The sequence below is a fragment of the Hyperolius riggenbachi genome, chromosome 2 (assembly GCF_040937935.1).
Source record: "Hyperolius riggenbachi isolate aHypRig1 chromosome 2, aHypRig1.pri, whole genome shotgun sequence".
Lineage (NCBI taxonomy): Eukaryota > Metazoa > Chordata > Amphibia > Anura > Hyperoliidae > Hyperolius > Hyperolius riggenbachi.
In genome coordinates this window covers 402,180,752-402,207,021 of record NC_090647.1, presented here as the reverse complement: position 1 = coordinate 402,207,021, position 26,270 = coordinate 402,180,752, and the positions used below count along the sequence as shown (strand labels likewise).

At 44.6% G+C, this 26,270-nt stretch overlaps 1 protein-coding gene across 1 annotated transcript in view; it reads right to left on the bottom strand.

The window, feature by feature from the left end:
- Window positions 1-26,270, bottom strand: part of TMEM183A (transmembrane protein 183A) — a 187,792-nt gene that overhangs the window by 144,614 nt on the left and 16,908 nt on the right. Inside the window, exon 2 of the mRNA XM_068269794.1 lies at window positions 14,838-15,002. Coding sequence (XP_068125895.1) covers window positions 14,838-15,002 — 165 coding nt within the window. The remainder of the gene's footprint in view (window positions 1-14,837; window positions 15,003-26,270) is intronic.

The following is a 26,270-nucleotide window of genomic DNA, read 5'->3' as shown; positions in this document are numbered from 1 at the left end:
TCTAATCACTTAGTGATTAGTGTCACCTCACCCACCAACCCACTCCATTAAAGTACCCCACTTTTCACCCGCCCTTTTTAAAAACTTTTGTGTTTACGCCCAAAACATCTAAGATGTCTGGAAGTGGCAGCCAGCGCGGTTTGGGCAAGGGCAGCAAGGGGAATCAGGAGGAGAGGGAGCAGCATTGTGGCAAGCCGCGGCCGCGCCACCATGCACAGTTCCGCAGCAGCAGCATCAGTGGCTAACATTCCTCCTATAGCCACCGGCCGTGGACGCCTTGGGCGCCGCCCAGCAGGAGCATCTGCAACTCACGCTGCAGAGACACAGCAGCAGCAGCGTGTAGCACCTGCTCCGATTTTCCTCCAGCCGGGTCGGAAACGTCCCATTGAGGAAAAGGATGCAGCCACTGTGGTGCAACTGATGACGGAGGATGAGCAGCCCGCCATCAGCTCTGCATCCGAGGCCTCCACCCTCACCACCACCACCACCCCTGTTCGCAGCAGCCGCCCAGCAGGGCCTGGGGAGGAGGCCAGTTCACCGTCAGTCGCCGACCTGTCACTCAGCAGTCTTTTGACCCCAGGCACCATCAGGGTATTGTCTGCTGTTGTTGGTGATTTTGAGGAGGAGATGCTGATGGGCACTTTGGGGGAGGAGGGATTGGACAGCAAGACTGTGGCGACAGTCAAGCAGCCCATCCATGCATCAGGAGAGGAGTTTGGGGGGTCATCATCCCAGCAGGACATGTTTCAGGAGGGGGAGGATGATGATGACACGGTGACAGACAAAGACTGGGTGCCACCAGCTCCAGGGGATGTCGTCATCAGCAGCTCTGAGGAGGAGGAGGATGCGCTTGTGGGCCTTGCAAGGAGGCGCATCATTGCAAGCATTGGCAGCAGTAGGCAGGTCCCACAGCCTGCTGGTGTCTCAGGCTCAGCAGCAGCAGCAGCAGCAGCATCTGCCAGTACCACCACCAGCTGCACCCAAGCCCCCACCCCAACCACCACAGGGAGACAGGCAGCAGCGGCTCCAGGCAATAGGGGGTTGTTTTTGTCACCAATCTGGCGATTTTTCACCATGCCCACAGTGTACAGCAAGTACGCCACTTGCAACCACTGTCAGCGGAAGTTGAGCAGAGGTGCAGACCCCTTAAAGTTCAGCACCAGCTCGCTCATCAACCACCTTGCTGCGAAACATTTCCACCAGCATGAGGAGTTCCAGAGGCTGAAGGCATCTGGTGCTGGCAGTGGCACCACACCCATCACTGCACAGCCTTCAGCAGCAGCAGCAGCAGCAGCAATAGCAGCCACCCGCCCTCCTGCTCTTCCAGCAGCACCAGCAGGAGTGCGGAAACGCACTGCTCCTCCCCCCTCTGCAACTCCTGCCACCGACACTGAGGCCTGTTCTGGCAGCCAGTGCTCAGTGGCATCCTCTGCTGTGTCTGCTGATTCCCGTGCAAGCAAAAGGCCACGCCAGAGTCTTTTGAGCGAGTCCATCCAGGGGGTGGTTAGGGCTCTGCCTCCCAGCAGCCGTCGCGTGCGGCAGCTGAACGGCTTGCTGGCACGGGCCATGTGCTCCCAAACTCCTGCCGTACACGCTCGTGCAGGAGGGGAGCGACATGCGTGCGCTGCTTGCTTGTGCAGCCCCAGACTGGCAGCTCCCCAGCAGACACTTCTTCGCCCGCAAGGCCATTCCTGCACTGCACCGCTTTTGTGATGCCCAATGTGGAGCGAGGGCTGGAGCACGCGGTTGGTGAAAGGGTCCACGTCACCATGGACTCCTGGAGCAGCCGCTTCGGGACAGGCCGCTACCTGTCCTTCACTGTCCACTGGGTCAGCTTGGTGGAAGGGGGTGAGGATGGGAGAGCAGCAGCGGGCACAGCAGCAGCAGCAGCAACACAGTGGGTGGTGCCACCCCGCAGGGTCAGGGGAACTGCAGCAGGTTCCTCCGATCCTCTGTCATCCTCCGGCACACCTGGCCAAACCCCCCGCCTCAGCAGCAGCGTGAAGGCCCGCCACTGCCAAGCGCTGCTGCACTTGGTCAGCCTTGGGAAGACCAAACTGACGGCAACCCATGTGTTGGCCAAACTCCAGGAGCAGGAGAGGATTTGGCTGACCCCCAGAGGCCTCAGAGTCGGAGAGGTGGTGGCCGACAATGGGGCCAATCTGGTTGCCGCAATAGACAGGGGAAACCTGACCCACATCCCCTGTCTTGCCCACGTGCTGAACCTGGTGGTGCAGAAGTTCTTGCGCACCTACCAGGGGATGGGCGAACTGCTGGAAACGGCAAGGAACGTTGTGCGTCACTTCCGGCGCTCGGCTGCAGCCTGTGCGAGCCTGGAAGACGTGCAAAAGGAGCTGGAGCTGCCACGCCATCGGCTGATGCTTGACGTTCCGACTCGCTGGAACTCCACCCTGGCGATGTTGGAGCGTCTGGTTGAACAGAAGCACGCTGTCAACCAGTACCTTGCCCTGGCCACTGTGTCCGCCGCTCAGAGAAGGGACAGGACGAGCAACATCCCGTCCATCGTCCCCGATGATGACTCATCACATGCAGCAGGTGTGCTTAGTGCTGGCTCCCTTTCTGCAGGCCACTAACATGGTGAGCAGGGACCATGCTATGGTCTGTGAGTGGGTGCCCCTGGTTTGTCTGCTGAACAGGGCCCTCGATGCTTTGCTGGAACAGGGAGCGGCAGCCTTGGACCAGCAGGAGCGTCATGCAGCTGCACAGTCCACCTCTGAGGGGGAGGAGGAGGAGGACTTGGTGGAGGTCCCTGACCTTGCTGCTGATTAGGGGGATCAGCACAGCGCAGCTGAGTTGGTGCGGGGGTGGAGAGAGGATGAGGCTGAGGAGGCAGAGGAGGAGGATGAGGACAGCACTGCCGTCGATGTGCCAGCACACGTGGCCCGCCACTTCCCAATGGCAGCGCACATGCTGACATGCCTGCGCAGGGACCCCAGGGTGATCCAGATGAAGCAGAGGGAGGACATCTGGATCAAGTGAAGGTACAGAGGCGCCAAAAGGATAAAAACCGATAAAATGTTTAAAATATTCCAGTGGCGGCGGTGGACCAACCACTCAGAAACAGACTTGATACTGTCGTAAGTAACAAAGGAAGCAATTTATTCACATACTCCACGAACAATAGCAGCAACGCGTTTCACGGGCACAATCCCGCTTCATCAGGCATTAAACAACGGGAATATCATACTGTAAAAATGACAGAGATGAGGGCATGTCAGAGTGCTATTCAGTGTAAAGCAATAATAGACATGGACATTATATATAGAGAGTCACGTAAAGTATAGGTGGGTATAGTGAGCTGGGGTGGATGATGATTCTTACATTTAGTAGTGGGTATAAAAGATAAGGTGGAGGACAATGTATGAGGTGGAGGACAATGTATAAATGGTGCCGTTTTTAGTATAGTACATACGAAATTGAAGTCAATAATGGCTTATGTGGTAAGTGGTATTTAGAGGGTATAGAGCTGGGGACATATACTATTGGACTTAGGATATAAGTGAAGAGAGTTATTATACTGAGTGCAGGGGGGGGGGGGGAAGGATTTATCGACAGGAGGTAAATAGGGGGGCGAACGTGTATGGTTGAAAAAACCATTGTGTAGTGAAATATACTAAAATATACTAAATACCTTGCAAGAAGGGTGCCGGAGTAGCATATATTATAGTACTTGACACATTGATAAAAAACATGCAGCATAACAGGGGATAATAAAGATTTAATAATAAAGATTAAATTTACTCACCAACTGTACATCTGGGACACGCTTGGCACCTCCAATGATGTTGGACCCGCGCCTCAAGGGGAAGTTGAGCCAGTTCCTGCCGCCTGCAGGAGGAGACCCAGCGCAACAAATAAGGAGCTTGCAGCAGGCCCTTGTTGAGCGCTTGGAGGAAGCCTTCCCCCAGCCTTCCACCCCCACTGTCCAGCCAGCACAGAGGCAGCAGCAGGTGCCTGCATCCAGCAGCAAGCGCCCCACAGACCTGCTGTCTCTCAGCAACGAGCTCTACAGGACTGTAGAGGCTCCGGCAGCAGTGACTAGAGAGGAGGTGCATGCAGCAGCATCCTCCTCCGGTCACAGCCAGCGCCTGACCCGAATGGTGGCTGACTACATGGGGTCCTACAGCGGGCTTGACAGCGATGCCCCTGTTGATCCCATGGAGTATTGGGTCAAGCGCCTGGAGATCTGGAGCGAGCTGGCGCAGTACGCCCTGGAAGTGCTGTCCTGTCCCCCTTCCAGCGTGCTGTCCAAGCGCTGCTTCAGTGCAGCTGGTGGCGTGGTCACCGAGAAACGCTCACGTCTGTCTCACAAGTCTGTGGACAGACTGACGTTTCTCAAGATGAACCAGGCGTGGGTGGAAGGCGAGTTCCTGGCCCCTGTTGTCGGCGAGAGGGGGACATGAACTGGCTACCGGAAGAACCATCGTTAATGTGCCTTACCACCCTTTACCACCTCCTGGCTCCTGCTCACTAAGCCAGCCTGGTTCACTTTGACTATTACGTCGCCTGCAGCCACACATTTTACACCTACAGTGGGCTGCTGTGTACTGCCCTTCTGCTGTCTGTCTGTGTTTCCCACTGCCAGGGGACACAGATTTACCTTCTGCTGCCACTCTGCCACCAGCTATTCCGTCAAACAATAGTTGCTCACATTACTCCTCCATTCCTCCTGCTGCTGCTGCTGTCTGTCTGTGTTTCCCACTGCCAGGGTACACAGATTTACCTTCTGCTGCCACTCTGCCACCAGCTATTACGTCAAACAATAGCTATATCTGTCTGTGTAATTTTCTGTAAAAAACAAAACAAATAAACCATAAAAAAAAAAGGTTTAATTTTTCTGAGGTGCCCGGGTTGAAAACTGTGTTGTCCCAGTTGTGTATTGGACACGATGTGGGCTGCACGACCGCTGTCTGGGACCTCCTGCTGTGTTTATTTACAGCCCTGGTATCACCGCTAGGTACCAGGGCTATTATGTCACGCTGCCTGCCTGGCCTGCTGCCACACTCACACTACTCCTCCATTCCTCCTGCTGCTGCTGCTGTCTGTGTTTCCCACTGCCAGGGTACACAGAATTTCCTTCTGCTGCCACTCTGCCACCAGCTATTACGTCAAACAATAGTTGCTCACATTACTCCTCCATTCCTCCTGCTGCTGTCTGTCTGTGTTTCCCACTGCCAGAGTACACAGATTTACCTTCTGCTGCCACTCTGCCACCAGCTATTACGTCAAACAATAGCTATATCTGTCTGTGTAATTTTCTGTAAAAAACAAAACAAATAAACCATAAAAAAAAAAAGGTTTAATTTTTCTGAGGTGCCCGGGTTGAAAACTGTGTTGTCCCAGTTGTGTATTGGACACGATGTGGGCTGCACGACCACTGTCTGGGACCTCCTGCTGTGTTTATTTACAGCCCTGGTATCACCGCTAGGTACCAGGGCTATTATGTCACGCTGCCTGCCTGGCCTGCTGCCACACTCACACTACTCCTCCATTCCTCCTGCTGCTGCTGCTGCTGTCTGTGTTTCCCACTGCCAGGGTACACAGAATTTCCTTCTGCTGCCACTCTGCCACCAGCTATTACGTCAAACAATAGTTGCTCACATTCCTCCTCCATTCCTCCTGCTGCTGCTGCTGTCTGTCTGTGTTTCCCACTGCCAGGGTACACAGATTTACCTTCTGCTGCCACTCTGCCACCAGCTATTACGTCAAACAATAGCTATATCTGTCTGTGTAATTTTCTGTAAAAAACAAAACAAATAAACCATAAAAAAAAAAGGTTTAATTTTTCTGAGGTGCCCGGGTTGAAAACTGTGTTGTCTTAGTTGTGTATTGGACACGATGTGGGCTGCACGACCGCTGTCTGGGACCTCCTGCTGTGTTTATTTACAGCCCTGGTATCACCGCTAGGTACGAGGGCTATTATGTCACGCTGCCTGCCTCATTGACTGCCTGCTGCCACACACTCATCCTCCTCCTCCTGCTGCTGAATTTACCTCATGCTGTCTGTGTGTTTTCACTGCCAGGGAGCACATACAATGGCGCTTCCAACATGCGTGCGCCACCAGCTATTTGTTACGCTCAAAAATAGCTGCATTTCTTTAAAAAAACCAAAAAATTATATATACTTTTTATTAATACTGTGTGATATTATTTTTAGAGGTGTCCGGGTTGAAAACTGTGTTGTCCCAGTTGTGTATTGGACACGATGTGGGCTGCACGACCGCTGTCTGGAACCTCATGCTGTGTATTTACGGCCTGGTACCACCGCTAGGTACCACAGCCTATTATGTCTCGTCTTGCCGCCTGCCTCATTGACTGCCTGCTGCCACACAATCATCCTCCTCCTCCTGCTGCTGAATTTACCTCATGCTGTCTGTGTGTTTCCACTGCCAGGGAGCACATACAATGGCGCTTCCAACATGCGTGCGCAACCAGCTATTTATTACGCTCAAAAATAGCTGCATTTCTTTAAAAAAAATATAAAAGAGAAATAAGTGAAGAAGAAGAAGATATAGAAAAAGAAGGAGAAGAAGAAGAAGAAGATATAGAAAAAGAAGGAGAAGAAGAAGAAGAAGAAGATATAGAAAAAGAAGGAGAAGATATAGAAAAAGGAGAAGAAGAAGAAGAAGATATAGAAAAAGAAGGAGAAGAAGAAGAAGAAGAAGATATAGAAAAAGAAGGAGAAGAAGAAGAAGAAGAAGAAGAAGATATAGAAAAAGAAGGAGAAGAAGAAGAAGAAGAAGAAGATATAGAAAAAGAAGGAGAAGAAGAAGAAGAAGAAGATATAGAAAAAGAAGGAGAAGAAGAAGAAGAAGATATAGAAAAAGAAGGAGAAGAAGAAGAAGAAGATATAGAAAAAGAAGGAGAAGAAGAAGAAGATATAGAAAAAGAAGGAGAAGAAGAAGAAGATATAGAAAAAGAAGGAGAAGAAGAAGAAGATATAGAAAAAGAAGATATAGAAGATGAAGAAGATGAAGAAGAAGAAGATGATGATGATGATGATGATGATGAAGAAGATGATGATGATGATGATGATGATGATGATGATGATGAAGAAGAAGATGATGATGAAGAAGAAGAAGACGATATAGAAGAAGAAGAAGAAAATATAGAAGAAGATATAGAAGAAGAAGATATAGAAGAAGATATAGAAGAAGATATAGAAGAAGAAGATATAGAAGAAGAAGAAGATATAGAAGATAAAGAAGAAGAAGAAGTATATACAGTACTGAACAACATTTTGGACACAACTTCTCTTTCCACCTTTTTTTTTTTTTAAAGGAACATCCCCACATAATCACTTGCTGTTGTTACTTGGAAAAAAAGATGTTTCTTGCATCATTCACCCTCAAAACAAGTGTTGGAAGCTATTAAAGGCCAATTCGAATAGTCAGCTCGAATAATGAGCTCGAATACCGACTCGAATAGTGAGCTCGAAGTCCGAGGTTGAATCGAATAGTAAAAAAAAATTCGATTCGAATATTCGACCGAACGCGAATAATTTACTATTCGAATTCGACCAAACTCGAATAATAAAAAGGGGTATCCGAGCATCACTAATGAGCAGCCTTCCTTGTTTGGCTTTCCTCGTCGCCATGGCGACGAGCGGAGTGACGTCATGGACGTCAGCCACCTCCGATTCAGCCCTTAGCGCTGGCCGGAACTGATTGGTCCGGCTGCGCAGGGCTCGGGCGGCTGGGGGACCCTATTTCGTCGCTGCTCGCGGCGGATCGCCGCAGAGCGGCGGCGATCAGGCAGCACACGCGGCTGGCAAAGTGCCGGCTGCGTGTGCTGCTTTTTATTTGATAAAAATCGGCCCAGCAGGGCCTGAACGGCACCCTCCGGTGGTAATGGACGAGCTGAGCTCGTCCATACCACTCAGGAGGTTAAAGACAAGAGACAGAGAAATCACAGGCGATACTTGATTATAGCAAGCATATGGGGGCAGTGGATTTTTCGGACCAGATGATGTCTTACTATCTGGTAAGCAGGAAAACCAAAAGCTGGTCCAAAAAGAAAAATGGGGATTTACCTGATTCAGATGGCATTGCATAATTCTTTTGTCATATACCAAAAATCAGGCAACACAGACTCCTTCCTAAAGTATGAGGAGTAGGTTTTATCATCCCTGATATTTGATTCTGGCAGCCCGAGTGGCAACATTAATCCAACTGACTGTGAGGAGATCGTCAGACTATGGGACAAACATTTTCCCGCTTCCCTCCCCCCTACTCCAAGAAAAGCCTACCCTCAAAAAAAATGCAGAGTGTGTAGCAAACACAAAATCTGAAAGGACACTCGAAATTACTGCCCATCCTGTCCTTCCTATCCAGGCCTCTGTTTTAAAGAGAACCCGAGGTGTGTTTAAAGAATGTTATCTGCATACAGAGGCTGGATCTGCCTATACAGCCCAGCCTCTGTTGCTATCCCAAACCCCCTAAGGTCCCCCTGCACTCTGCAATCCCTCATAAATGACAGCCTTGCTGTGAGGCTGTATTTACATCTGTAGTGTCAGTCTCAGCTGCTCCCCCGCCTCCTGCATAGCTCCAGTCCCTGCCCCCGTCCCTTCCCTCCAATCAGCAGGGAGGGAAGGGATGCAGGCGGGGAGGGAAGTTCTGCAGGAGGCGGGGAGAGCAGCAGACTGACACTATAGAGATAAACACAGCCAGCTCTGACAAGCTGTTTGTCAGCAGCGTGGCTGTGATTTATGAGGGATTGCAGAGTGCAGGGGGACCTTAGGGGGGTTTGGGATAGCAACAGAGGCTGGGCTGTATAGGCAGATCCAGCCTCTGTATGCAGATAACATTCTTCAAACCCACCTCAGGTTCTCTTTAAAGGATGTTTTGAAATTTACCACACAGTATACAATTATTACAGTTTTTTCTTTTTACCGTATTACAATACATTGTTTTTACCTATTTTTACTTTTGCCCAAACTGTATTCCACCCTTGTAGATTTGTAAAAATTGTCCTGCAATAATCCAAGCATGCATGCCATGCATAATGCCCTATTGCAAGTAAAAAAAAAAAAAAAGGCATATGTGCCTTCATTTTGAATCAGAATTTTTTTTCTATGACACAGCCACACTTAAAGGGACTCCGAGCTCAACCTAAAAAGCAAAAAACGGTACTCACCCGGGGCTTTCTCCAGCCCAGTGCTGGTCGGGAGGTCCCACGACGGCGTCCTGGCTCCTCTCCTAGGCCCCGCTCCGGAATGGCCGACCGGCGGCAGCCCGGCGACACTCGGCCGATGTCACGACACCGGCCGCCTCGCATCGTCGTGACGTCAGCTGCGTCATACGCGGAAGAAGAAGCCCGACACTCGTCCGAGTGTCGCCGGGCTGCCGCCGGTCAGCCGTTCTGGAGCGGGGCCTAGGAGAGGAGCCAGGACGCCGTCGTAGGACCTCCCGACAAGCACTGGGCTGGAGAAAGCCCCGGGTGAGTACTATTTTGCTTTTTAGGTTGAGCTCGGAGTCCCTTTAAAAAAATGTCATTTTCAAAATAGTGAGCAAATTTGAAAAAATTTCACCAAAACTACAAGAATCTGAAAGACACTACACTAAAATCCAAATGTGCACACCTGCCAGAATGCCCTCTGCAGGCCCAATTATTCATCAAACAAAACACAAATGCCCTCACTTTAACCATCAGAAACTGGAGAATAAATGTATTTGTGTTTTATAACATGGGCCCCTGCAAAAAAAAAAAAATATATATTTGGTGACAAACTGAAACCCACACTTGAAAACAAGGTCATTTTCAAAATAATCACATTTGGGAAAATTTCAGCAAAACCAGAAGAATGTGAAAGACACAAAATGCCCACAATGGAATAGCCCTGGGTGTCTACCTTTCAAAATGGTGTCATTTGTGGTACTTTTTTTGCTCTTCAGACACATTTAGGACTCTAAAAAGAAAAAGTAATGCTAGAAAATAAAGTGGAAAAAAACTGGCATACTAAAATCCATAATGCCCTGTTACACACCCAATTATTCATAAAATAAGGTAAAAATGCCCTCATTTTAACCATCAGAAACTGGAGAAAAAAATTACTTGTGTTTTATAACATGGGCCCTACTCAGAAAAAAAAAGAATTTGGCGACAAACTGAAAGTCACACTTGAAAACAATGTCATTTTCAAAATAACAATCAAATTTGGGAAAATTTCAGCAAAACCAGAAGAATCAGAAACACACAAAATGCCTACACTGGAATAGCCCTGGTTGTCTACTTTTTAAAATGTTGTCATTTGTGGTACTTATTTGCTGTTTAGACACATGTAGGATGAATGACGCAATAAAACTACAGGGAGTGCAGAATTATTAGGCAAGTTGTATTTTTGAGGAATAATTTTATTATTGAACAACAACCATGTTCTCAATGAACCCAAAAAACTCATTAATATCAAAGCTGAATATTTTTGAAAGTAGTTTTTAGTTTTAGCTATTTTAGGGGGATATCTGTGTGTGCAGGTGACTATTACTGTGCATAATTATTAGGCAACTTAACAAAAAACAAATATACCCATTTCAATTATTTATTTTTACCAGTGAAACCAATATAACATCTCAACATTCACAAATATACATTTCTGACATTCAAAAACAAATCAGTGACCAATATAGCCACCTTTCTTTGCAAGGACACTCAAAAGCCTGCCATCCATGGATTCTGTCAGTGTTTTGATCTGTTCACCATCAACATTGCATGCAGCAGCAACCACAGCCTCCCAGACACTGTTCAGAGAGGTGTACTGTTTTCCCTCCTTGTAAATCTCATATTTTATGATGGACCACAGGTTCTCAATGGGGTTCAGATCAGGTGAACAAGGAGGCCATGTCATTAGTTTTTCTTCTTTAATACCCTTTCTTGCCAGCCACGCTGTGGAGTACTTGGATGCGTGTGATGGAGCATTGTCCTGCATGAAAATCATGTTTTTCTTGAAGGATGCAGACTTCTTCCTGTACCACTGCTTGAAGAAGGTGTCTTCCAGAAACTGGCAGTAGGACTGGGACTTGAGCTTGACTCCATCCTCAACCCGAAAAGGCCCCACAAGCTCATCTTTGATGATACCAGCCTAAACCAGTACTCCACCTACACCTTGCTGGCATTTGAGTCGGACTGGAGCTCTCTGCCCTTTACCAATCCAGCCACAGGCCCATCCATCTGGCCCATCAAGACTCACTCTCATTTCATCAGTCCATAAAACCTTAGAAAAATCAGTCTTGAGATATTTCTTGGCCCAGTCTTGACGTTTCAGCTTGTATGTCTTGTTCAGTGGTGGTCGTCTTTCAGCCTTTCTTACCTTGGCCATGTCTCTGAGTATTGCACACCTTGTGCTTTTGGGCACTCCAGTGATGTTGCAGCTCTGAAATATGGCCAAACTGGTGGCAAGTGGCATCTTGGCAGCTGCACGCTTGACTTTTCTCAGTTCATGGGCAGTTATTTTGCGCCTTTGTTTTTCCACACGCTTCTTGCGACCCTGTTGACTATTTTGAATGATAGCTTGATTGTTTGATGATCACGCTTCAGAAGCTTTGCAATTTTAAGAGTGCTGCATCCCTCTGCAAAATATCTCACTATTTTTGACTTTTCTGAGCCTATCAAGTCCTTCTTTTGACCCATTTTGCCAAAGGAAAGGAAGTTGCTTAATAATTATGCACACCTGATATAGGGTGTTGATGTCATTAGACCACACCCCTTCTCATTACAGAGATGCACATCACCTAATATGCTTAATTGGTAGTAGGCTTTCGGGCCTATACAGCTTGGAGTAAGACAACATGCATAAAGAGGATGATGTGGTCAAAATACTCATTAGCCTAATAATTCTGCTCTCCCTGTAAATTAAGTGCTAAAAACCAAATGGACACATGGGGGTTAACAGTCTACTATATGCCCACCGAGTAATGAAATAAGGCACATATAGCATCATTTGAACTGGGAAGAACCTAGCAAGTTATTTTGGTATATTTTATAGCTGTGGCACTTGTCATGTAAAAATTAGTAAGTGTGAAACTTGAAAAAGGTGTATTTTTGCTTTTACTTCTAGTTTTTACCTTAAATAATTTTATAAAATTAAATCATTTTTTGAAAATAATATTACCCAAAGATAGCCCAGATTGCCCTGAAAGAAACAATATATATATATATATATATATATATATATATATATATATATATATATATATATATATATTACCAAGGGGTGAGCAGCAAAAACCAAATTTTTTTATGCAATTCTATGCAAAGCATGCACGCAGCGCTGGAGGTCCCCAGACTCCATAAGAAATATATAAGTACAGAGGGGCTGCAGCATACAACAGGAAAACAGTGACAGGGGCTCTTGGTTACGCTTTAACGCGCTTAAGCTCACCAACTGCGCCAAAGTGTCCCCAATCTGGTGAGTCCTACTCTACCATGCAAAATGCCAGTTTTTATAAGCAGTCTAGTGGGAACTAAACCAAAAACCCTGAAATGTCAACTAGATGGAAAAAAAGGAAATTAAAAACACCTCACCCTTCACCTAGCTACCAAACGAACTCTCTTAACATGTGCAAAGCACTCATTTATATACTTAACTGTGCTAGAGGTGGGCGTGGTCATGCAGGCTCACAGGGGAAAATTATAAATAAATTACCAAGGGGTGAGCAGCACAAACCAAATTTTTTTATGCAGTTAAGTATATAAATGAGTGCTTTGCACATGTTAAGAGAGTTCGTTTGGTAGCTAGGTGAAGGGTGAGGTGTTTTTAATTTCCTTTTTTTCCATCTAGTTGACATTTCAGGGTTTTTGATTTAGTTCCCACTAGACTGCTTATAAAAACTGGCATTTTGCATGGTAGAGTAGGACTCACCAGATTGGGGACACTTTGGCGCAGTTGGTGAGCTTAAGCGCGTTAAAGCGTAACCAAGAGCCCCTGTCACTGTTTTCCTGTTGTATGCTGCAGCCCCTCTGTACTTATATATTTCTTATGGAGTCTGGGGACCTCCAGCGCTGCGTGCATGCTTTGCATAGAATTGCATAAAAAAATTTGGTTTGTGCTGCTCACCCCTTGGTAATTTATTTATAATTTTCCCCTGTGAGCCTGCATGACCACGCCCACCTCTAGCACAGTTAAGTATATAAATGAGTGCTTTGCACATGTTAAGAGAGTTCGTTTGGTAGCTAGGTGAAGGGTGAGGTGTTTTTAATTTCCTTTTTTTCCATCTAGTTGACATTTCAGGGTTTTTGATTTAGTTCCCACTAGACTGCTTATAAAAACTGGCATTTTGCATGGTAGAGTAGGACTCACCAGATTGGGGACACTTTGGCGCAGTTGGTGAGCTTAAGCGCGTTAAAGCGTAACCAAGAGCCCCTGTCACTGTTTTCCTGTTGTATGCTGCAGCCCCTCTGTACTTATATATTTCTTATGGAGTCTGGGGACCTCCAGCGCTGCATGCATGCTTTGCATAGAATTGCATAAAAAAATTTGGTTTGTGCTGCTCACCCCTTGGTAATTTATTTATAATTTTCCCCTGTGAGCCTGCATGACCACGCCCACCTCTAGCACAGTTAAGTATATAAATGAGTGCTTTGCACATGTTAAGAGAGTTCGTTTGGTAGCTAGGTGAAGGGTGAGGTGTTTTTAATTTCCTTTTTTTCCATCTAGTTGACATTTCAGGGTTTTTGGTTTAGTTCCCACTAGACTGCTTATAAAAACTGGCATTTTGCATGGTAGAGTAGGACTCACCAGATTGGGGACACTTTGGCGCAGTTGGTGAGCTTAAGCGCGTTAAAGCGTAACCAAGAGCCCCTGTCACTGTTTTCCTGTTGTATGCTGCAGCCCCTCTGTACTTATATATTTCTTATGGAGTCTGGGGACCTCCAGCGCTGCGTGCATGCTTTGCATAGAATTGCATAAAAAAATTTGGTTTGTGCTGCTCACCCCTTGGTAATTTATTTATAATTTTCCCCTGTGAGCCTGCATGACCACGCCCACCTCTAGCACAGTTAAGTATATAAATGAGTGCTTTGCACATGTTAAGAGAGTTCGTTTGGTAGCTAGGTGAAGGGTGAGGTGTTTTTAATTTCCTTTTTTTCCATCTAGTTGACATTTCAGGGTTTTTGGTTTAGTTCCCACTAGACTGCTTATAAAAACTGGCATTTTGCATGGTAGAGTAGGACTCACCAGATTGGGGACACTTTGGCGCAGTTGGTGAGCTTAAGCGCGTTAAAGCGTAACCAAGAGCCCCTGTCACTGTTTTCCTGTTGTATGCTGCAGCCCCTCTGTACATATATATATATATATATATATATATATATATATATATATATATATATATATATATATATATATATATATATATATATATCTTCGGTATCTTAAGTAATGAAAAAGTTATTGCAGTATCAATCGCGACACAGCTAAAGTGTCAAAATTGTCAGGAACTTTGAAGGGTCAAAACCATGGAACGCGAACCAGTTAAGAATTATGCTAATTAGTATGATATAGAACTATACTAAATTATTATGAAAATCTATCGTAAAATTGACGAATCAAATCTTCCAGTAAAAGCATTTCACTGGTCCATATTCAAGCTGCATAGATGTGCAGTACCACTTACATATTTCTGCATCAACTTACAATTATTTGCATATGCCAAGTAAAGTAGAAAGTTGGCACTGAGCCAGTTTGTGGCAAAGGAATATGGGGAGTGAAAATGGCCTCCTTATGTTTGCTCCCGATGCAAACAGTTTTGTATTTAAAAGCACCTATAGACAGTGGTAATTTAAGGGTTAATCTTAGTGAGTCAGAGAGGGAGAAAAACTCTTACCTTTAAGTTTCTTACTTCTTCTCTTCTTACAACAGTAAATATTTTGATATTCACTATCCTCCTCCTTCGCTACATTGCTCCCATCATGTTCTCCATCTTCGGATAAGACAAACAACCCATCTTCAGTAGACACTTGAGAAGATTCCAGTCCACAAAGTGCTTTCACTAGTGCAATAAATGAGTAGACAGTAAGGATCAAAGCTTTTTAATTACAACCACTTATCATCCCAGCTACCCATCTACATCCTCATTGACCTTATCGAAGCCACGAGGAGGTAGATAACATTTTTGGGGCTCTGCTGTGCACGATCGGGCGTGCTCCCATGCGTGCCCCTGGCATTTTCTACTACAGCACTAATTGGTGAAAAGGAACATGGGTTCCCTTAGCTAATTAATGTCACCCCACATAGAGGAACAATTACTGCTATAGTAAACAGCAGCTATTCCTTTTCTCTCCCCCCCCCCTCCCCACTGCAAAGATGGGCATTGAAAAGCTGCTTGGAAAAGTGTCTCACACCTTTCCTGGTTCCAGCATTGATCCTGCAGCTAGAGAGCATCCATGTACAGCTCTACAGGGAGTGCAGAATTATTAGGCAAGTTGTATTTTTGAGGAATAATTTTATTATTGAACAACAACCATGTTCTCAATGAACCCAAAAAAACTCAATAATATCAAAGCTGAATATTTTTGAAAGTAGTTTTTAGTTTTAGCTATTTTAGGGGGATATCTGTGTGTGCAGGTTACTATTACTGTGCATAATTATTAGGCAACTTAACAAAAAACAAATATATACCCATTTCAATTATTTATTTTTACCAGTGAAACCAATATAACATCTCAACATTCACAAATATACATTTCCGACATTCAAAAACAAAACAAAAACAAATCAGTGACCAATATAGCCACCTTTCTTTGCAAGGACACTCAAAAGCCTGCCATCCATGGATTCTGTCAGTGTTTTGGTCTGTTCACCATCAACATTGCGTGCAGCAGCAACCACAGCCTCCCAGACACTGTTCAGAGAGGTGTACTGTTTTCCCTCCTTGTAAATCTCATATTTTATGATGGACCACAGGTTCTCAATGGGGTTCAGATCAGGTGAACAAGAAGGCCATGTCATTAGTTTTTCTTCTTTTATACCCTTTCTTGCCAGCCACGGTGTGGAGTACTTGGACGCGTGTGATGGAGCATTGTCCTGCATGAAAATCATATTTTTCTTGAAAGATGCAGACTTCTTCCTGTACCACCTTCTTGAAGAAGGTGTCTTCCAGAAACTGGCAGTAGGACTGGGAGTTGAGCTTGACTCCATCCTCAACCCGAAAAGGCCCCACAAGCTCATCTTTGATACCAGCCCAAACCAGTACTCCACCTACACCTTGCTGGCATTTGAGTCGGACTGGAGCTCTCTGCCCTTTACCAATTCAGCCACAGGCCAATCCATCTGGCCCATCAAGACTCACTCTCATTTCATCAGTCCATAAAACCTTAGAAAAATCATTCTTGAGATATTTCTTGGCCCAGTCTTGACGTTTCAGCTTGTGTGTCTTGTTCAGTGGTGGTCGTCTTTCAGCCTTTCTTACCATGGCCATGTCTCTGAGTAATGCACACCTTGTGCTTTTGGGCACTCTAGTGATGTTGTAGCTCTGAAATATGGCCAAACTGGTGGCAAGTGGCATCTTGGCAGCTGCACGCTTGACTTTTCTCAGTTCATGGGCAGTTATTTTGCGCCCTGTTTTTTTCACACGCTTCTTACAACCCTGTTGACTATTTTGAATGAAACGCTTGATTGTTCGATGATCACGCTTCAGAAGCTTTGCAATTTTAAGAGTGCTGCATCCCTCTGCAAGATATCTCACAATTTTTTACTTTTCTGAGCCTGTCAAGTCCTTCTTTTGACCCATTTTGCCAAAGGAAAGGAAGTTGCCTAATAATTATGCACACCTGATATAGGGTGTTGATGTCATTAGACCACACCCCTTCTCATTGCAGAGATGCACATCACCTAATATGCTTAATTGGTAGTAGACTTTCGAGCCTATACAGCTTGGAGTAAGACAACATGCATAAAAAGGATGATGTGGTCAAAATACTCATTTGCCTAATAATTCTGCACTCCCTGTACACTCAGCTCTGTACTGCCGAATATCCGGGTCCTGGCTTGATGACGTCATCAATTCAGGACCTGAATATTCAGCAGTATGGGACTGAGTGCAGAGCTGTTGTACATGGCCACGATTTAAGAACTAAAGGACAAATGAAGTGAGAGGAATATGGAGGCTGCCATATTTATTTCCTTTTAAGCAATACCAGTTGCCTGGCTATCTTGCAGATCTGACAAGATTAGCTGCATGCTTGCTTCTGGTGTTATTCAGTCAGTACTGCAGCTAAACAGATCAGCAGGGCTGCCAGGCAACTAGTATTGTTTAAGAGGAAATAAATATGGCAGCCTCCATATTCTCCTCACTTCAGTTGTCCTTTAAAGCACAGTTTCCCAACGCTGTCCTCAAGGCCCACCAACAGTACGTGTTTTGCAGAAAACCACAATCATTCACAGGTGGGCAAATTAGTGTCTCAGCAGAGGCAATTGACTACCTGTATGTGTTTTCACCAAGCATGCACTGTTGGTGGGCCTTGAGGACAGGGTTGGAAAACACTGCTACCTGAGGTGACATGTGACATGATGAGATAGACATGTGTATGTACAGTGCCTAGAACAGAAATAACTATGCTGTGTTCCTTTTTTTTCTATCTCTGCCTGAAAGATTTAAACATCAGGTATGTAAGTGGCAGTTCCTGTACGAGTCAGGACTGGGTCAGACTACAGTGTGATCCTCACTGATAAGAAATTACAACTATAAAACACTTTCCTAGCAGAAATGGCTTCTGAGAGCTGGAAAGGGTCAATAGTTCATAGCTTTTAGCTCTGGCATACTTCAATGAATGTGTCATTGAGCAAAAACAATAAAACAGAAAAACGTAAAAATTAGATTTAAATATAAAATAAAACTGTGGAATATCTTAAAAGGTAATTTTTAGGAGAAGGAGGATAGATACAATTTTTTATTTCATTAGTTTATTTCCACCTCGGGTGTCCTTTAAGCCTTCTGGTAGATTCACAGTAGAAGAAACGTGAAGTGGAAATTTATTGGACTTGGAGTCTATTTTTTATGTGAAATAAATCATATATATGAATGAGGTTTTTCATTTGGAATATTTTTAAAATGCTAATTTATAACTGAAGTGTAAAGTATTCTGAAGTAAAAATCAAATTCTAAATATCAGAGCACAGTGAACATTTGCACATATAGTTCCTTGAAGTAACAATTCAGGGTTTTAGAAAACCCAATATTCACAGAGCTGCTTCTCCAATCGAGCAGTACCTCCGTGTGTTGTAAAAGATGTATACTATACTAATATACTTCTCACCATGAATAACGACACTCCCTCATAACATGGACTATAAGAAAATCAAAAACAAGAGTCTTACATCTGGATAACATCTGAAATGATCTGAAATGACTTCCAAGGCAGTGTTTTCTGAAATACTGCCAGTGCCACTTGCTATACCTGAGAGACAGAGGGAGCGTAGGGAGTTAAAGGGGGACTAAGGAAAAATGATGCTGTTTTATTATCCCCACCATCAGTTATTTAATATGAACAGCATACATTTCACCACAGAGCTTGTGTAAAAAAAAAAAAAAAGCCAATAATTACTCTAACCGGTAATTGGATTTCCCCATAGCCTTCACGACAGGTCCACCAGGAGATAACCCTGTCCATCCCTGGGACAGGAAGAACAAACCAAGTTTAAATACCACTTCCTACCCGCAGTGTCCACAATATCACCTTGTATCAGTAGGACACTTACTGTTTGGTTTTGGGTGGGTTCTATCCGCCTGTCGTAGAGGCTACGTAGAAATCCAATTACCAGTAAGAGCAATTATTGGCTTCCACTCACCTCCACGACAGGTCCACCAGGAGATATAAATAGTATTACCTCCCTCAGGGTGGGACCACGGCAGATAGTACCTTACATCCAAAACCCAAGTCCTGATAGCTTGGTGGATCCAAACAGTAATACTTCATGAACGTATCATAAGAGGCCCATGTGGCAGCTTTGCAGATTTGAAGCAGAATTCCTTTCTGCCCAGGAAGAGGAGACAGCCCTTGTGGAATGCACTTTTCTATTATCAGGAGCTGGCTTCCCTGCAATTTCATATGCTTTGTTAATACACAGTTTTTTTCAGTAACCCTCCTATTAAATTCAATGGAGGAAAGGCGTACACTCTCTCCAGTCCCCAGTCCTTCAGAAACGCATCCACACACTCTGGGAAGCCTCTGGGGTTGAGGGAGCAGAATCTGGGAATACGAGCATTGTCCCATGCAGCACACAGGTCTATGGATGGCAGGCCCCATTTGCTGCAAAACATCCAGAATACATACTTGTTTAGACACCAGTTGCTCTGAAGTACATAGTTACATAGTTATTTGGGTTGAAAAAAGACTTACATCCATCGAGTTCAACCAGAGAACAAAGTACAACACCAGCCTGCTCCCTCACATATCCCTATTGATCCAATCCAGAAGAATAGCAAAAAAACCCTTACAAGGCATGGTCCAATTAGCCCCAAAAGGGGAAATTCCTTCCCGACTCCAGGTGGCAATCAGATAGAATCCCTGGATCAACATCACTGGGCATTACCTAGTAATTGTAGCCATGGATGGAGTAGTTGTTTGCGGCTCAATCAATCTGCTAGAACATTGTCCTTTCCTTTGAGGTGACCCGATTTCAAGGAAAGAACCTTATTCTCTGCCCAGCTGAATATCTGGAGACAGAGAGAAATCAGAGGTGGACTGTAAGTCCTCCTTGCTTGTTTAAGTGAGCAACAGACGTCTGATTGTACAATCACATTTCTGTTCAATAGCAGATTTTCCCAATTCTGAAGAGCTTTCCAGATCGCAAGCAATTCCCTGTGGTTTGAGGAGAAGGTTTTCTCTAGGGGAAACCACCTATCCTGAACGCAATACTGTTCCAGATGCGTTCCCCAACCCCAGAGGCTTGCATCTGTAGCAATGACTAGCGGATCTTGGGCTATCCAGCTTAGACCTTTTAGCAAGTCTCTAGGGAGAGTCTCGCTGGATCCCGAAAGCCAGATTGTTTGCTCTAGATCTTCCTGTTTGCCTGACCACTGACACAGGATTGCCAGTCGAAATACTCTGTATCTTGCCTGTGCTCAAGCTACAGTTGGAATATAGGCTGAATATTTCCCTAGGAGAGACATAGCTCGTCTTACTGTGACAGACTTTGCGCTCGGAAATGTCTGTGTACTCTCGATCAGAGGAGCCAAACAGGAGATTTGTAGAGTTGAATAGAAGTAAAAGGTATGTCACTAGCCTGAATAGGCTGCGATACCGCAGAGGTAGACAGTAAAGCAGCAAAATTATTAGCATTGAAAAACTTTTCAGCAAGCTCATCCTGAAAGTCTCTAAACAGGTCCCCACTTTTATGCTTTACCACCGATAAAATACAGGCATTGCATAAAGGTTTAGGATAGGAGGGAGCAAGCTTTTTATGGAAAATTCCACATGTTCTGGGATCAGAGACATCAGCAGTATTAGCAGACCTTGGGTTCTGAAACAAAGCAAAAAGATCCCCATTATTAAGCTGCACTGTCAAACAAACACTTGCTGCATCCATGCCAGTATAAATTATGACCTTACCTGGTCAGAACTGGATTGAGCGGCTGGGTCCTGGGCCTGAGAGGAAGAATGCTCCATGGAGTCAGAGGGATCCACGGATCCTTATAGTGCAGTTATCAGCTGAAGGCTGTGTGCTGCTCCTCTCACTGTATATTTAAGAATAGACGATGCTCAGCGCAACATCTCCACTTGGGCCTAAATCCGCCTCCCTCCGGCAGAAGTCCAGGCTCCTCCTTCCGCCAGCAGCCCCTTGTAGCGCCCCCTGCATTAGTGCGTTCCACTGCGCTGCATGCAAGAGGCGGAAAAGCGTCCGCATCCATCCAGAATAGCGGTGCCGAAAGCTATGAACGCAGAGGTCCTGTCGCACCGCCAGCATAGACCAGCAGCCTAGGCTACCCGACTCAGGTACTCCATAGGCTAGCGAACAGGACCCCAGCAACTTACCCTCTGGCCTCCTGGCAGACCAGGAATAATGTCTGTCCTATCCAAGGGACAAGAAGAACACTGCAGGTAGGAAGTAAGAGGTGGTATTTAAACTTGTTCTGTTCTTCCTGTCCCAGGGATGGACGATGTTATCTTCTGGTGGACCTGTTGTGGAGGCGAGTGCAAATAGCTCTTAGCACCAATTCTGTCTCCTACACATCTGAGCTTCATCATTTAATCAGCTGTTCCTGATAAGAAGTGACAGGCTGGGCTTTGCCCTGCTCTCTAACAGACGCTCTACTATAACCGATTTATAACATGGCTCAAACACTACAGAGCTGTGCTGTTGCTTTTCATATGTAACTAGCTAAGTAACTAACTAATTAGCAGCCTGTTTATTTATTTACTTAGCTAGTTACAAGTGAATAGCAACAGCACAGCCCTGTGGCATGTGAGCTGTGTAAAATCAGTTGTGGCAGAGTGTCTGCTAGCACTTTAGCAGAGAACAGCCCAGCCCGTGACTTCTTACCAGGAACAGCTGATTTTATGACACAGCTAAGCTGTGAGACAGAATTGATGCTAGAAACTTTTTTTTTTTTTTTTTACACAAGCTCTATGGTTAAATTTATGCTGTCCATATTAACCATTTCAGCCCGCGGGGATTTTTCGCCTTATGCATCAGAGCAATTTTCACCTCCCATTCTAATAACTTTATCACTACTTAACACAATTTATTGATCTATATCTTGTTTTTTCCGCCACTAATTAGGCTTTCTTTGAGTGGTACATTTTGCTAAGAATTATTTTTTTTATAAATGCATTTTAACAACATTAATAAGAAAAAAAAATGGAAAAAATTCATTATTTCTCAGTTTTCGGCCCTTATAGCTTTAAAATAATCCACGATACCATAATTAAAACCTATTTTTAATTTATATGTATTTTATTTGCCCGATTGTCTCGGTTATGACACCATTTAAATTTTGTCCCTATCACAACGTATGGCGCCAATATTTTATTTGGAAATAAAGGTGCATTTTTTCTGTTTTGCGTCCATCACTATTTACAAGCTTATAATTTAAAAAATGTTCATAGTATACCCCCTTCAAATGCATATTTAAAAAGTTCAGACCCTTAGGTAACTATTTATGTCTTTTTTTTTTCCCCCATGAAAATTTTTTTGGGGATAATATTTTGGTGTGGGAAATAAACAGTTAATTTTTAATGTTATTATATGTGTAAATTGTAATGTAAAAAATATAAAGATGTAGTTTTACTATTTGGCCCCAAGATGGCCACCTTGAATTTTCTTTTTTCTCCTTGTGCTTCTCGCTAATCGGAAGCACAAGGATGACGCGGAAAATTTTACAAGCAGAAAGACTGAAGCCACTTGTAAGAGCGCTTCGGTTTTTCTGCTGGGGACACGGATCGCTGATCGGGAACCATGTTCTGATCCCAGGGCTACCGGGGGACAGCGCCCGTGCGGCACCGCAGCAGAGCAGCCACCCGGACGTGAGCCGGGCGGCAGAAATGGTTGAATAACTGATGGTGGGGATAATGGAATACTATAATTTTTGCTATAGTGCCCCTTTGAAAAGTGGCTGAGTAATTGGTGCAGGAAGAAGGGGGTTTGGGTTTCTGGAGAACCTGGCAGGCTTTGCAGTCAGCTGCAGATTCTACAGTAGTGACCAGTGCTGCTGTATTTGGGAAGAAGATGGTTGAAAGGTTGGAGGAGGTTTTAAAATAAAGGGTCGGTGGGACGAGTGAAGGTAAAAAAAAAGTTAGAATAAATAGGACATGGGAGCCTAGTATTATAAGGGATATGGGGGGGGGGGGGAGACAGTGTAAAGAGTGAGGAGATTGCAAATAAAATGGATGAACTAGAGTTAGTTTTGATCACTTATAGGCTATGACATTTTAGGAATAATGGAAAAATGGATGGATGAAACCCATGCTTGGATAGTAACATTAAAGGGTTTAATTTGTTTGGGAAGGATAGAGCATAGAGAAAATGCAGGGGTTTGTTGCTTTGTTAATAATTCTTTTACAGCTGCCATTATTGTGGTGTGCTACATGCCGCCAAATATCCATAATACTGCAGAACTGCAACTACTACAGTAGTACACTACTACAGTAGATTGTAAAAGCTGAAAGTAAAAGTCCCCCCTCCCCCTCCAGCTAGTTTCAATAATTTAAAAATGGTTTAAAATCAATATAAATGTAGCAGGCGGCGAGCGGGGAACTTATTTCCTTGCGCTCCACCACGTCACTTCCTGTAATGCCGTCCAGTGAACATCAGAGGATGGCATTACAGGAAGTGACGCGGCAGCAGTGGGACGCAAGGAAGCAAGTTCCCCGCTCCCCGCCTGCTACATTATCTTGATTTTAAACGATTTTTAAATGTGAAACTAGCTGGAGGGGTAGCGGGGATGGAGAGGGCCCGCTGTCACCCCCCTCCTGGCTGCTATCACCCTCCAGCATGGCGGCTCCCTCACCTAGGAGAAAACTAAGGAGAAAGAGCGAGTTGCATATGGGTCCATAGCAAAAAATAATTTAACACCAACATGGCTTTACTAAGGACAAGTCTTGTTTGACTAGCATGCTCAGCTTTTATGAGGTGGTGAATGCTAATATCGATATTAGGAATGCTGCAGATGTGATATGCTGGACTTCGCAAAGGCCTTTGATACTGTTTCCCACAACAGTCTGGTGCAGAAAATGAGGATGCAAGGACTAGGGAAGAATCTCTGTGTCCACAGATAAGGAATTGGCTAATGGACAGAAAGCAATGAGTCGTGGTTAATGGATCATATTCAAAATGGGTGATAGCTAGTAGTGGGGTCCCACAGGGTTGGTACTGGGTCCAGTACTCTGATTTGTTAATGACCTAGTAGATGAACAAGAAAGTAATGTTGCTATTTTGCAGATGAAACAAAGATGGTCAGAATTAACACACAGGAAGATAGTGACATACTGCAGAAGGATCTTTATAGGATGGCTATATGGGCAAGTAAATAGAAGATAAAATGAATGTGGAAAAATGTGAAGTTGAGCATTTTGGTCATACAAATGGTCGAGAACCACACAAAACAAACAGTATACAGATGGGGACATCAAACTTAGAGAGGGACTTAAGCCTCATACTCCCACTCAACAGCGGTCTTTTATGCAGCACAATTAAACAACTTTTGTTGTGAAACAACTTGAAACAACCAAAAAAAGTGGTTTGCTATTGGTCAAACATTTGATAAGACGTCAATGCAACTGTTGGATTGACGTCCTATCAGTTTTTTGAACAATAGCAAACAACTTTTTTTTGGTGGTTTCAACTTGTTTCACAACAAAAGTTGTTTGATAATTGTGCTGCATAAAAGACTGCTGTTGAGCATGTGTATGGGGCTTTAGGATTACTGGCTGACAACAGGTTAAATAAGTTTTCCACATTTTGTCATATTACTGCCACAAACATGAATTAATGTTATTGGAATTCCACGTGAAAGACCAATACAAAGTGGTGTACACGTGAGAAGTGGAATGAAAATCATACATGATTCCAAACATTAAAAAAAAGAAATAACTGCAAAGTGGGGTGTGCGTAATTATTCAGCCCCCTTTGGTCTGAGTCCAGTCAGTTGCCCATAGACATTGCCTGATGAGTGCTAATGACTAAATAGAGTGCTCTTGTGTGTAATCTAATGTCAGTACAAATACAGCTACTCTGTGACGGCCTCAGAGGTTGTCTAAGAGAATATTGGGAGCAACAACACCATGAAGTCCAAAGAACACGCCAGACAGGTCAGGGATAAAGTTACTGAGAAATTTAAAGCAGGCTTAGGCTACAAAAAGATTTCCAAAGCCTTGAACATCCCACGGAGCACTGTTCAAGCGATCATTCAGAAATGGAAGGAGTATGGCACAACTGTAAACCTACCAAGACAAGGCCGTCCACCTAAACTCACAGGCCGAACAAGGAGAGCGCTTATCAGAAATGCAGCCAAGAGGCCCATGATGACTCTGGACGAGCTGCAGAGATCTATAGCTCAGGTGGGGAAATCTGTCCATAGGACAACTATAAGGGCCCATTCACACTTGTGCGTTTTCAGAGCGATTTCAGCACTGCTGAAAATCGCTAGCGGTTTGACACAATGAAAGTATATGTAAGTGTTCTCATCTAAGCGACTTCCTGAAACGCAAACGTGTTGCCTGCAGCGTTTTCTGAGTGATTCTCGAGCGATTTTGCAGACTTATATTGAACTAGAAATCGCAAAAACACTAATCGCTGGAAAAACGCTTTCTCAACAGTGAAAAAACGCTGGGAAATCGCTAGGAAAAATGCCAAAAAAATACAAATAAAAAAAAAAAAAAAAAAAAAAAAAAAATCGCTCAGCGTTTGTGTTAGCGTTTAGCGATTTCTAGTGTGAATGGACCCTAAGGGTCGCGCCGAGAGGTACAGACTAACAAGCAAGCTCATGGTGAACCAGAACTCATTGGAGTGTGTAAGGGGCTACAATGGTCCTAAAAGCCCCTTACACCTCTCGGTGTTACAAGCCCTACTCCATACAGCCAAATTAATCCATGCCATGCACTGATGAGGATCAAACAATCCGAAATAGTCTGTATGCATATTGGATTATTATGGCTCTGTACAAATTAACAAGCTGACACATCATTGCATTCCAGTGGTCCCAGAGGTGTGTTTAGCTTCTAAGGGAAACAATGGTTAAATTGCATATTTTCAGCAGTGATGCACTGGGAGACAGCTCAAGCTCACTCCAACCTGAATTATTGCACATTCTTTCTGTTTTAAGAAAGCAAACTTTTGTTTACCAGGAAAGATTAAATAAATTGGGCTTATTTAGTTTGGAGGAGAAAAGACGACTAATGCTTAATACACGCGATCGATTTTCTGCCAGATTAACTACCAGATCGACTATTTCCAGCATGGCTGATCTGATTTTCGATCTTTTTTCCGTAGAAGTGAACAGAAAATCAAATCGGACATTCTGTAAGTAGTCGATCTGGCAGTAAATCTACCAGAAAATCTCATTGTGTGTATAATGCTGGGAATACACGGGTCGATTCTGAGCTGATAAGATGCAGTGTTCTCCCCAGAATTTTTTTCCAGCCAGGTGGCATGAAATAGTAGCCGGGTGGTGTCACGGAACAGCCGTGAGAAACAAGAACGCAATCGGTTTATTGCACCGATTGCCGGTGATGTGCTATATCTGGATTGATTGTGTAGGAGCATCTGCAGTCTTTTCTCTTCAGAGAGATAGCAACAGCTTAACTGCAGGATGACTCTTTTG